Genomic DNA, 14,111 nt, shown 5'->3' on the forward strand with positions numbered 1-14,111 from the left:
TTCCTACAACAATAACCCAATATAAGAAAACATAAGTATGTCATAGGTAATCATTTGATGAAACCCGAATCCTAGGCTTTTTATAATATTCTGAATTAAACCTATTTATTTGCATTAGCATTTCTTTAATTTGGCTTGAGAATTGAATTTCTAATTTCTAAATAATAGAGAAATCTTAAAAGTTGGTACTTGACAACACCTTCCCTGTGGGATCGACACTCTATTCACACACTATTACTTGCCCACGATCTGTATACTTGTAGAAATCGTACAACATCCTACACTGCGCCATCTTCAATGGGAGTGGTCTTTGGTTCCTTCCTTGGGCATGAACACCTCCATTGGGAGATATTGTTTCTCTGTATCAGGTATTTCTCTCTCCTACTATTTTTTTCCAGATCTGGTTTGGTTCATGGGTCTAGATTGATCCTTGAAAATGTAGATTTTCTAAAATAGGGAATGTGATTCCCAGATGAGGGGAGAGGAAATTTTTGAAATTTCACCCAACCTACCTGCAGGGTTCGGCCATCCATATGATGGATCTTTCATCCCTTCAGTGGTATCAAAGCCACGTTCAAGTCTTGAACTGAATTAAACCATATCTGAACCTGCGCAAATTGGCAGAAGGTGTTCTACCCGATTTGGGTAGATTAGGGTTTTTTTCTGGAAATTTTTTTCCCAAATAAAGGGTGAAAGATTTGAAATTGAATTTTTATTTATATTTGTTCTTTATTATTTTCTTGATTTGTGGGTTGTTCGTACTAGTGGAGATCGAAGTCTTTTTCTGGCTCATGACAATCTGTGATTTGTAGTTTCTTGATTTATTTATTACATTTGGTCTGTAAAATAATTTTTTTATTTTCTAGACTGAATGTATAGGATTCAATCTGATGTAATATTAATAGAAATTTTAGGGTTTCTATTTTATTATTCTTGGATCGAAGTTGGCGGAAGGAAGGAGATTTCGTAGATGGGAAAATCGCTTTCTGTGATTTGCAGTTTATGAAACTGCATACTGTGTCCTAACCTCTATTTTGCATAATGGAATGTGTGAACAACCTTCTTTGACTGATCATTTTCTTGGATTAAATCTTTAATTAAAGATCAAACCCTAGATCCATTCCAACCAGATTGGTCCAAACTACTTGGACAAAATCTAGGTTTCGATCAAGGCTGATGTCAACCCTAATTTCCCTCTGTTGGGCCTAATGATTGATAATTAATTAAGAGTTTAATTCAGCCCAACCTGTAAGGCCCAATTTTAAATTGTTAAAACTGCTAAAACCCACATTTGTAGACAAGATATATGGGCTGAACTACTTAACCCCAATTTGGCCCATATACCTAGATAATATTAATTGTAATTGTTATGGTTTAAAATGGGCTTTAACCATGGGCTTCACGGATATTTAATTGATTAGATCAATTTATCCTTGCATGTGATGTATGGATGTGTGATGTGCATCGTTCATGGGCCATAAGTACTTGGCCCATGTAGATACGACAGTGTCTCTTGTGCACACCATGGCTGATTGCACATCATTGCTATGGTGTCCCTAAAGATCATCGAATGATCTCCCTCTATGGTGGGCCCCACACCACCTGAAGAGGATACGTGTGGAACACTAGCCGATTAGGGCCCATCGAAATCTAGCTTTATGAAAGTCAGTGGGAGCCACTTTGGTTTGACCTAAACCGAACTTGGGCGTAATTCTTGTTCCCTCCAACATTATGAGTGCATATGATAGGGAAATTCATATGATGAACTCTTTAAAGGCCTTCCATCATTATCATGAAGATGGGTCCTTCAGTAATGAGGAAACACACCAGAAAATGGGCTATCTATTTGCTGTTGAATTTGTATGAGTGTTTCATAAGATGATAGGGGTGTCATAAACCGATGTGGGAGGGGCTTCACCAGAAAATGGGAACTCTCTCTCGGTACCTTGGCATTCATGAATATGATGGATAAGCACTCACTAGACAGAAAGGTTTAACCTAAAATGGCTATGAACCTTGTCTAACAGAGGCCAAAGGGAAAGCTCATATGATGAGTGGATATGATCCTTCACAGAAAGGTGGTGGGGTTTTGTAGCTGAAACAGTTGGCTCCATGCACACTATGTGGTTTCCCACATTTCCAGAGACAAGTCATTGTCTCCATGACTGAGATAGGAGGGAAATCTCAGAGATGAACAAATGGGAATGGAACATAGATTAAAAGCCATATCTATGTAATCAACATGAATCAAATTAGGTTATGGACTAATGTTTGCTCCTTTATCAAAAAATGGAAAACAGACAATTTGCAAAGCTTCTTGACGACAACAAGCTTAAGGGCCCAAACTATGTTGACTGGTATTGTAACCTCATACTAGTCTTGACCTCTGAAAAGTTGGATAAGGTGGCCAAGAATCCTGCTCCGGATCATCCGGGAGATAGGGCTTCTGAGGCCCGGAGAAGGAAATACCAAGAATGGGAGAAGAAAAACTCCCTTGCCCACTAGTATATCATTGCCTCATTGGATATACCAATACAGAGGTAGTTCGATCAGATCGAACTTGCCAAAGACATATTGGACAGTCTTAAGACAATGTACGAAGAGCAAAACCGATCTACTCGGTAGAAGGTCTTGAAGCTGCTCATGACCGCGCAGATGTCCAAGGGTCAACAAGTTCATGACCATTGTCTTCGGATGATGGGTTATATTAACGAACTGGAAGCTCTTGGATCTGGGCTGGATCTGGTAACCCAGATAGACGCCGTTCTCAACCCTTTGCCTCTGTCCTTCAATCCATTCATCATGAATTACAACATGAACAAGCTGAATGCCAGCTTGCAGGAACTCAACAATATGTTGCAGAGGGCCAAAGAATTGATTAAGAAGGATGAGCCCATAGCCATGCTTGTTGAAACAAGCAAATATGGCAAGAAGAGGAAGGGAAAGAGAAAGCCCCAGAAGAAGGCCACCAAACCCAAGAAGCAGAGGAAAGACAAGGCATTGGATGTTTGTCACTTTTGCAAGCAGATCGGCCACTGGAAGAGAAATTGTCCTCAATACTTGGAATCTAAGAAAGGTAATTTTGAATCTTGTGTCATAGAAACCAATTTGTTGGTAGCTTTTGCGTCCTGGTGTATTGACTCTGAGGCTTCAACTCATGTGTGTAACTCACTGCAGGGGTTCAAGGTAAGTAGAAGGCTGAGTGGAGGAGAGGTGACACTTTACTTGGGGAATTCTGCAAGTGTTGTAGCTGCGGCCATAGGAACCATAGAATTAATTTTTAGAGAATGAACTATTGTACTCAACGATTGTATTTTTGTATAGAATTTAAGAAGAAATTTGATTTCTATCTCAAAACTGTGTGCAGATGGATATTCTGTTTTCTTTAGTAATACGATTACTATCAAAAGAAATAATAAATTCATCGAATATGAGGAACTGGAGAACAGTCTCTATGTTCTACATCCTTCTCTAGAAATTAACATAGCCAAAACTACGTCAACTGACATCCCCAAGAAAAGAATCCGTGATACAGTTAATCCCACGTTTCTGTGGCATTACCGACTTGGCCATATCGGTGTTGACTATATCACAAGGCTGGTAAAGGATGGTGCTTTGGATTTTCTAACTATAGAAGATCTTTCCACTTGTGAGCCTTGTCTTCAGGGTAAGATGATGAAATAGCCATTTAATGGTAAGCTTGAAAGATGTACAGACACGCTTGACCTTATACATAGTGATGTATGTGGTCCCCTGAGTGTTAGTACTCATAACCAGCACGTGTATTTCATTACATTTATCGATGACTATTCTTGGTATGGTTACGCGTACCTATTGAGACCTAAGTTTGAATCCTTTAAAAAGTTCAAAGAGTTCAGACAAGAAGTCGAGAAATAGTTACGGAGAGAAATTAAGGCCTTTGATTGGATCAAGGTGGCAAGTATCTCTCTGATGAATTCAGGGACTACTTAAAGGTCAACGGGATAGTATCATAGTTAGCTCCTCCTGCTACACCATAACTTAACGGTGTTTTAGAGAGGAGGAATAAGACCTTATTAGATATGGTCTGGTCACTTCTCGTACAATCAGAGTTACCCACATCCTTTTGGGGATAAGCATTAGAGACTGCGATATACGTGCTAAATCGGGTTCCAACCAAATCAGTTACGAATACTCCATACGAACTTTGGACCGGAAAGAAACCATGTGTTAGACACTTGAAGATTTGGGGTTGTCCTGCGCACGTTAAAAGAACAAGTGCGGACAAGTTGGAATCCAAGATCAGTCGTTGCCTATTCATAGGCTACACAAAAGGATCTGTGGGTTACACGTTAAAAGAACTGTACAGCCAAAATGCATAGTTCTTGGAGAATGATTATATCCTGGACACCCATCATAAGGAAATAGTTCTTGATGAGGAGAGCTCAAGACCAGTGGGAGGTGTCCCACAAGTTCCAAGTATTGACCAACCTAGAAGATCTACTCGGGTATCCAGGCCACCAATCCATTTTGGCTATGATCAGGATAGTTACCTGGTGGAAGCCTTGAGTAGTGAGGAGGATCCCATGACTTATGCGGAAGCTATGTTGGAAATAGATTATGTGAAGTGGGTAGATGCCATGAGAGCTGAGATGGACTCAATGGAGACCAATGGAGTCTGGACTGGATGGACTCAATTGGTTGCAAATGGATCTATAAGAGGAAGAAGGGCCCCGATGGTAAGGGTGAGACCTACAAATCTCGTATTGTGGCGAAAGGGTATACTCAGAAAGAAGGCATCGATTATGAGGAAACCTTTTTGCCCGTGGCCATGCTTAAATCCATTCGGATCCTGCTAGCTGTAGCAACATACCATGACTATGAGATTTGGCAAATGGATGTAAAAACCACATTCCTGAATGGAGATCTTACTAAGGATATCTACGTGCAGCAACCGTAAGGTTTCATAGCTGCGGGTCAAAAACACATGGTATGTAAATTAAATAGATCCATATATGGACATAAGCAAACTTCTAGAAGTTAGAACATACGGCTTAACTCTACTATCAAAAAGTTTGACTTTGAGCAGAACCCGGATGAGCCGTGTGTTTACAGGAAGTCTGGTGGGGACAAGGTTATGTTTCTGGTTCTGTATGTAGACGATATTCTACTTATTAGGAATGATGTAGGAATGTTGACTACGGTGAAAGTATGACTTTCACAGCAATTCTCCATGAAAGATCTTGGAGAAGCCTCATATATACTGGGTCTTCGACTCTATAGAGATAGATCGAAGCAAATAATAGGATTATCCCAATCTGCTTACATTGACAAAATAGCCAAGAGATATAGCATGGAGATCTCCAAGAAAGGAAATGTTCCTTTTAGGCACGGAGTCGCTCTCTCCATGAAGATGTCTCCCAAGACCTCTGAGGAGATTGAGGGCATGAAAGATGTTCCCTATGCCTCAACCATAAGGAGCATCATGTATGCCATGTTGTGCACTCGTCCTAACATTGCTCAGGTAGTGAGTGTGGTAAGCAGATTCCAAGCCAACTCGAGGCAGGAGCACTGGACTGCTATGAAAAATATACTTAAGTACCTTCAGAGGACAAAAGAGTTTTGTCTGTTATTCGATGGTAGCTCACTATAGATCTAGGGGTATACTAATGCCAATTTCCAGTCGGATCCAGATGATAGAAAGTCTACATCTGGGTATGTTTTCACGATCGGATCATGTACTGTTTGCTAGAAAAGCAACAAAAAGGGGTCCACCGCAGACTCCACAACCGAAGCCGAATACATTGCCGCAAGTGAAGCTGCCAAAGAATGGAGCGATTGCTCAGCACATCACCCATCCCATTGTTGTGTGACAACAATGGAGCGATTGCTCAGGCTAAGGAGCCACGAGCCTACTCGAAGTCAAAGCACATCGAGAGGAAGTAGCATACCCATTAACTAAGGTGAAGGGGTAAGGTGAAAGGGTAAATGGTGTCATGTTTGGGTTATCTTGGTGTCATGTTTGGGTTATCTTGCTGTCATTTGATTTCGATTTTTGGGTTCTACATGGCTATGGTGTTGGATTTCTGAAGTTCAAACTTTTGTAAAATTCCAAAAATACCCCTAGGTTGACTGAGTGGTTAGTTGCATTCTTGATGCTCTATTGTAGAAAGACTAAATAATGCAAAAATTGGTGTCTACAAGGAGTAATATGATTTCTATGAGTGAATATCATAGGACAACAAATCATTACAATTTTACTATCATTGGAGAATTTCATATTGTAGGTGTGTACAACTCACCCATGCCCTCAAAGAACACTCAGACACCGAGAATAATACCACAGAAGCACTTACGAGGAGATCGCAATCAACCCCCATGCTGTGATGAACTTGCGATACACTACCACCTTTGCGATGAACCCATAAGACTTTAAGCAAAGATGCGATAAACTCATGGCTCACCAAGTTTAGTTAACACCCGAACCTAAATAAACCTTAGAAAGACCCATCCAAGAGACCCAAACACACCTAAGTGTGCGATGAAGCCACACCCACTATAACTTGCGATGAACTCACAACCTGTGAGCCCGATTTGGATAATGGGATAGAAAAGACAGTAAGTTGAGCCCATGATAGGCCCGCATGTGCCCAAACACACGTGAATCCAAGATGGCAAAGGACTTGCAAGCCGCCACATAGAACTGACAAAATACTGACTGTCAAACGATGATGTCACTGTTACCACATAGGATTAGTTATGACATGGAAAAAGTTAGTAGAACACATGAGTAATAAGGAATCTCAAGGATATGGAAGCCAATCCTTGAGAAGATCCTCATGAAACATGTGGCAATACCTCAGTAGTGCACCCAATGATTAACAGCGAATCAAATATTCCCTTGCCCGATACGGAGAAAATATCTTAATCTCCTACCTTTTAGGATCTAGGGACCTCCTTCATAAATAGAAATCCTCCTCACATAAGAATTCATTCGATCCTAAGCATTTGTTACTGATACTCTCGAGTATCCACAACTCTCTCATTTTCTAAGCCCTCTACCTAAAGACCTTTGCCTTCCCTCACTCCTGATGCCTTTGTTCATCTTTCAAAGAGAATCTTTTACATAAATATATTGATCAAAGAAAAAATGATATAATAACATTTCCATGGATATGTTTGGTTAACTACGAAATGGATTCATTATGTTTGTTATATTTTTACTTTCATATTATGTGTGAGAGAGAGAGAGAGTCAATCAACATTTTAAAGTTTCTCTTCTTTTTTATCTTTTCTTCTTGCAAAGTGAATAATTTCTTCTCGAGGATAATGTCTTTCTTGGAGTTTCGAGGGAAATCAATAGAAATTGCATAAACTATCAAATTGGTCCATGCACATTATGATGATGAACTTTTTTTTAATTCAGCTATGATACATTAACAAATATTGTCTACATGTTAAATCCTAATCTCAACCAGTCATGTTAGTTTGCTTACTTTTCAATAGTTCATGTTTTGTAAATTTGTATTTTCACATTTAACAATGTCCATTTACAGAGGGAGGTATTTTAGAAGAGAGATTTTAAGAATACTTTTAGTAAGTTGGAATGTCAATTTGCTTAGCATGTTGTCATTTTAGATAATGATGATAACAATATTTTCCATTTATTTTATTTTATTTTATGTTTTAGTGTACAAAAAAATCTTCTTTATCACACAATTATTTTTTTTCTAAAAGGATGAATATAACATATTAGAGATGTGCCAAAGTTTTTTTACAAGATTTTTTTTTCTTTCATGAGTTTTTAAATATTTTTATCATTTTCAATTTTATTATTTAACTATGACATCAAGATTAGCACATTTGAAACAAAGGTTACACTATTGACCCCCACCAAATATGAAAATAATTACATCTTATTGTTCATTTTATATTTTCCATTTTATTTCCATCATCAATAAAGGCAACCCTTCTCTATCACACTTTTTTTCTTTAACTTAATATGATTAATATAAATTTTTATAGCATACTTTTTCTACATTATTTATATTCACATTTGTAGTAAAAAATGTCTATTATTTTACTTTGATGTCATGAATTGACTCATTTAACTTGGATAGTTGAATTGGTTTCCTAGCATCACGATAGAAGAATGATATCATTTTTATACAATTTTAAGTAATATTACTTTTATATTGTTACAAGTATTGGATATAAATCTAGACGAAAAAACTTTTTAGTGATAAAAAAATAAATTAAAATACTAAGAGAGAATGAGAATTAATGTGTTAAATATAAAACTTATTGAGTGGGAAGTTAATGAGGTTGAAAGTAGTATCTCAAATTGCATTTTCTACCCTCATAATTAGATTGAGACCAAATTATAAATATGTGTATTTTAGTTAAGTATTGTATTTCAATCAACTATAATGGGAGTTTAGACGGAATTGAATATGGTGAGATGTATTTCAAATTACAATTTTGGTCCTCACAATTGTAGAGCAAGCGAATTCAAAAGTAGTGGTGTTTAGGTCAACAAAAGTTTCACACTCTCATTCATACTTTTAGTAGGAAAATAGATGTAGATATAGATATAGATTGGACTGGGAATATAAATGGAAAATTTATACTTGGCATTTGCTATACATCAATTTTTGAAGAATCAAAAAATAAAAAACAAATCAAATAATGGAGAAAATTAGAATAAGGATTTTGGAGTAAAAACATGGCAAGTGACATTATATATCATATCTTGAATTATTGTATTGGATTGATATGTTTGTAATTTATCCCCATGTGGTGCATTGCAATTGGACAATATCATGTAACACTTTTTGTACTAATGACTTGATAGGTAGCCATTCAAGAGCTTACTTTCAATGAACTCCAGATTTAGTATGAACATACACAAGTGTGCGAGACTGAATAAGTATAACCCATCACGAGTGAACATGCCACTGTTCCATACCAATGGGGCTCACACCACCTATGGGTCCCATGTTTGTGAAATACTTGTTTGTTCATTCATTATTCGTCACAAAGGGAGATCCTCATATTTATGTTCATAGCATGTTCCTTGCACTTTATATGAAATTCATTTTGTTGTGCAAACTTGTTGTCATTCTAGTAATGAGGCCCACTCCTTAAAATTTAACAAAAACATTAAGATTACCTATGTTATGTAGCATAGTCATTTTATGTGATTTTCATGCCTTAGTTTTTCATTATGTCATATGCGTCATTATTTTTGTATAATATGGAATTTGGTTATGCTCATTTGTACCAAGAACGAGGCATAAAATAGATGTTCATTAATATGAGCCCCTTGTGTTTTTCTTTGTATTTTTAAGGAAAGGTGCTCTTGTGGGTGGTGAAACAACACTTTCTGTGACACACACACACACATATCTATACTACTATAAAAAGTACAAATAGCCTCTAAAATTTCATGAATTTTTATTGACTACAATACCTTCATTTTGAAATATTGTCCCTTTATTGTAAGGATAGAAAATGTAATTTGAATACTATTATCCAATGCATTCAATTCCTTCTCATTAAATCTCACATTTAAGGTATTAACTCCCATTCACCCTCATTGAATCATATATTTAAAGCATTAACTTATTCTCATCACTAAATTCCACTAATTAAATCCATACATAATAAATTAATAATTTCAAAAACATAAAAACTTAAACTTTTAAAATCTACATGGAAAAATAAGGTGGTGGTAAGAAATTAAACCATTTTGGTTCAAATTGGCCAATTCATGTTGCCACAATTAAACAATAAAAATTCAAAACAAGATATAATGCAAAAAAAAATATAGAAATTAAAGAAAAATTTGGGAACCTTTTTAACAAGACTAAACTACCCATATTTTTTTAACTTAGTCCCTCTTTAATTCTGAGGGCTAATAATGTAATATCATTTACAATTTTTCACATCATTTAGTTCTCTCTCATTGTCTTATATTTAAGTTATTCACTCACATTCTCTCACATTAAATATTGTATTTAAGGTATTTTTTATTTAATAGATTCTAATAATTAGATTTTTATTAAAAACTTTTTAACAATATGAAACCCATGTTTTTTAAAGGGTTAAATGTTGAAACCTCCCCTAAATTTTAGTAATTGCAATCACCTCCCCTGAACTTTCTAACATGTATACTCTCATGTAGACCCCTTCTCCTGTAATCATCTAATAAGAGGCATATAAATGTAGTTACTTTGTCTAAAATGTTTATTTTCCAAATTTTCCTTTCTTGTCAATCACTACCCCAAACCCTTCCATCTTTTTATTTTTTCATAAAGTTTGTATTGTTTGTTTTTTAAAAAACCAGCCTTAATAGTAATTGCATGGGTATTTTGGACATTTGTGTACCTCTTGTTAGAGGATTCTAAGAGAAGGGATTTACTTGCAACTGTATTAGAAAGTTTAGGGGAGGCAATTTTAATTACCAAACTTTTGGGGACATTGCATCAATAATTAAAAATTTCAACGGAGGCTTCAACAATTTATCCTTTTTGAAAATTAACAAAAAAAATGAAATCATTCTTCCATCCAAGTGGAGGGTAAGGCAATTCAACCATCTGAATCAATTGGGTGAATCCATGATGTCATAGTTAAATAATAAAATATTTAAAAAGAAACAAATTTAAAAATAAAAATGTAGAAAAATGGTTCATTTCTTTGATATTTTATATTAATCATATTAAATAGTCATAAAGAAGAACTCTTTTTATTGATAATAGAAATGACATACAAATTTTAAAACCAACCAAAAAATGAAATTTACTTTCTTATTTGGTCAAGGTCAACAGTTCAACTTTTAGGTGAAATGTGTCAATATTTGATGTCATAATTAAATAATAAAAATTATGAAAAAGATAAAATGAAAAAAATACATAAATTTTGGAATAAAAATATTTTGGGCACATCCCTAATATTGTAATTCATCATACTAAACAAAAACAAGTGCCATAAATAAGAATTATTCTTATACATATAGAAATATAAAAAATGTCAAAAATGTAAATTGAATTAAGTCCATTTTTAATTGTAAGGGCAAAAAAAAGTAATTTGAAATAATATTTTTCACCTCATTCAAATCCCTCACATTAAGTCATATATTTGAGTAGCAACCCCCATTCTCTCTCATTAAATGATATCTTTAAGATATTTTTCACCAATAAACTGTGTTGTTAGGTCTATATCCAATAGTTGTAACAATATATTTCTTTTTTTTCAAAATTTAACCAAAAAAATGAAATTGTCCTTCTGTCTAGGTGGTGGTAAGCAATTCATCCATCTAGGTCAAATGGGGTCAAACCATTATATCATAATTAAATACTAAAAATTAAAGAAAGACAAAAACACAAAAAATTACAAAAAAATACATAATTTTTGTAGAAAACTCTTGGGACATACATCTCTAATAAAGAATTAATTTATACACAAAAAAATATAGAAAATTTAAAGTAATTTGGATGTATACTGTCTTTATCATCTAAAATTTCCATGTGTAAAGCATGTGCAAATTTATTAGTATATATAAATGTTTTTGGAATCTGATTGTGCTTTAAATTAAAGTTGATACACATAACACATAGATAATGCCCACATAGATATAAAAATACACAAATAGAAAGTGGAAACGGAAAAGTCAAAAGTACTATATGATTAATTAATTATGAGTTCTTATAGGAGAACCGATGGTGAATAAGAAATTTGGAACTACCTCTAACTGCTTGTTTCCCTAAAGAAATTTGGAACAATAATATACAGTCAAAGTCCCCATTCTAAATGCAACTTTCATGTTGTTCTTTAGTTAGTAGTTATGCTAAATTGGGATTAACCGTGCATGTTATAAACCTTCTCACACACTAGCTAGCTCCTCAACCTGAACCTCTGTTTGTTTAGCGGAGCGAGAAAGTGAAAGTGGGCAATTAGAGAAATGGGAAAGCTTATAGCCCTTGGTATATCACTAATCCTCGTTGTTGGTGTCGTCATCGGTACCGTTGTTGGTGTAAACAAAAGTAGGCATCCCAAGGATGACTTGTCTGCAAAAGACATTGCCAGCGGTAGTACATCAACGACAATGAAAAGTGTCAGTGCAATCTGTGCCTCTGCCGACTACAAGGATTCTTGCATTAAAACCCTTACCCCTGTAGCCAAAAATGAAAGTTCTACCCCCCATGACTACCTCAAGGCTGCCTTTGAGGCCATCGTCCAGGAGGTGCAAGAAGCAATGGAAAAGTTTGGTGTTATAGGCAAAGACGCCAATAGCTCCATCGATAAGATGGCAGTCGGGGATTGCAAGGAATTGATGCAATATGCCATCTCCGAGTTGCAATCCGCCATCTCCATGGTGAATGACCCTAAAAGGCACCCAGCAAGTGATCCTGTTGCGGAGCTCAAGAACTGGTTGAGCGCTGTCGTGTCTTATGAAGAGACATGCACCGAGGGATTCGAACACCCAAAGCTGAAGAGTTCAATGGAGAACGGGCTCCTCAATGCCACTCGACTTACTGGCAATGCCCTCACCATCGTCACCGAGTTGTCTGCGATACTCAAAGCCTTAAATATCCGCTTTGACACAAACATCAACTCTCGACGCCGACTTCTAGATGCACAAGGTTACCCTACTTGGTTTACACTGAAGGACCGTAAGCTTTTAGCTCTGCAAGGCAATGGACAGTTGACACCCAATGCAGTGGTAGCCAAGGATGGTAGTGGGCAACATAAGACAATTGCTGAAGCAATTGCCGCATGCCCCAAGAATAGCATATCTAGATATGTTATCTATGTGAAAGCCGGGACCTATGATGAATACATTATAGTTACCAAAGGTCAAAATAATATTTTCATGTATGGAGACGGGCCAACGAGTACAATTGTCACCGGAAAGAAGAGCAACGCTGCAGGCATCTCAACATTTCAGACTGCCTCATTTTGTAAGTTGGACCTTATCAGCCTAACATTCCTTTTCCTTTTGTTATTCTTACTTGATTCTAATAAGTCTTTTCTTATAATTGTTTGTTCCTTCTATAGCTGTTATTGCGGATGGATTCATCGCCAAGTCGATGGGATTCGAAAACACAGCCGGTCCCCAAGGGCACCAAGCAGTGGCGCTTCGCGTCCAAGGTGATAAAGCGGCATTCTTCAATTGCAAAATGGATGGATACCAAGACACCTTGTATGTCCAAGCCAAGCGTCAATTCTATCAAAACTGTGTTGTTTCTGGCACCATTGACTTCATATTCGGTAACGCGAAAGCAGTGATGCAAGACTGTCAAATCATCGTTAGAAGGCCTATGGACAACCAGCAAAACACAGTAACAGCACAAGGAAAGATGTTCCAGAATGAGGAAACTGGTATTGTGATTCAAAACTGCAATATCGTCCCAGATCAACAGCTCTCCGTTGATAAGTTAAAGATCCCTTCATTCTTGGGCCGCCCATGGAAAAAATATGCAACGACAATTATCATGGAATCAGCCATTGGTGATTTCATAAGACCCGAAGGGTGGATGCCATGGAGTGGCAACTTTGCACTCGATACTCTGTTCTATGCTGAGTATAACAACCGTGGTCCAGGTGCTAATACCGCCCAAAGGGTCAAATGGAAGGGTTTCAAGGTCATCACCGATAGGAATGAGGCTCTTCGCTTCACTGCCGGACCATTCATTCTAGGAAATGAGTGGTTGAAAGACACCGGAGCACCTTTCATCCTTGGATTGAAGTACTAATCCAAGTAGTTATCACTTGACAAAAGGCAACAGACAGAAACAGAATGAGATGTTGGAAATACAATTTCCTTTTGCTCATTTAAAGCCAATCTGTATCTTTTTGTTGTTTCTTTAATCAATAAAGTGAGACTTTTGTTTGATGTAATCTTGTTGTTTCTAGTTTGTGTTCATTTTTTTCTAGTCTAAAGGTTACATCGTAGGGCATTCATTTGGTGAGTAAGACTCATCACGAGAGATCTAAATCACTCCATTTTTCATAAACCTAGAATATCCCAATAGAGGTTGGAATTTGGCGGTTAACATTATAGCTGGTATGTGGATAATTAATAGTGAAGTCTCAACTAGTAGTGCGATACTCCCAACTGCTATGTGGAT

General features: G+C 36.5%; 1 protein-coding gene across 1 annotated transcript; it reads left to right on the forward strand.

The window, feature by feature from the left end:
- The first annotated feature begins 11,873 nt into the window (after positions 1-11,873).
- On the forward strand, positions 11,874-13,881 carry LOC148861091 (putative pectinesterase/pectinesterase inhibitor 21). The gene is made up of 2 exons (XM_088941268.1): positions 11,874-12,941; positions 13,039-13,881. The coding sequence occupies exons 1-2, from the start codon at positions 11,942-11,944 to the stop codon at positions 13,734-13,736; spliced, it is 1,698 nt and encodes a 565-aa protein (XP_088797394.1). The 5' UTR covers positions 11,874-11,941; the 3' UTR covers positions 13,737-13,881.
- Positions 13,882-14,111: the final 230 nt, after the last annotated feature.

The sequence above is a fragment of the Nelumbo lutea genome, chromosome 4 (genome assembly GCF_056320005.1).
Source record: "Nelumbo lutea isolate HS-2025 chromosome 4, American lotus-T2T, whole genome shotgun sequence".
NCBI classification, from domain to species: Eukaryota; Viridiplantae; Streptophyta; class Magnoliopsida; order Proteales; family Nelumbonaceae; genus Nelumbo; species Nelumbo lutea.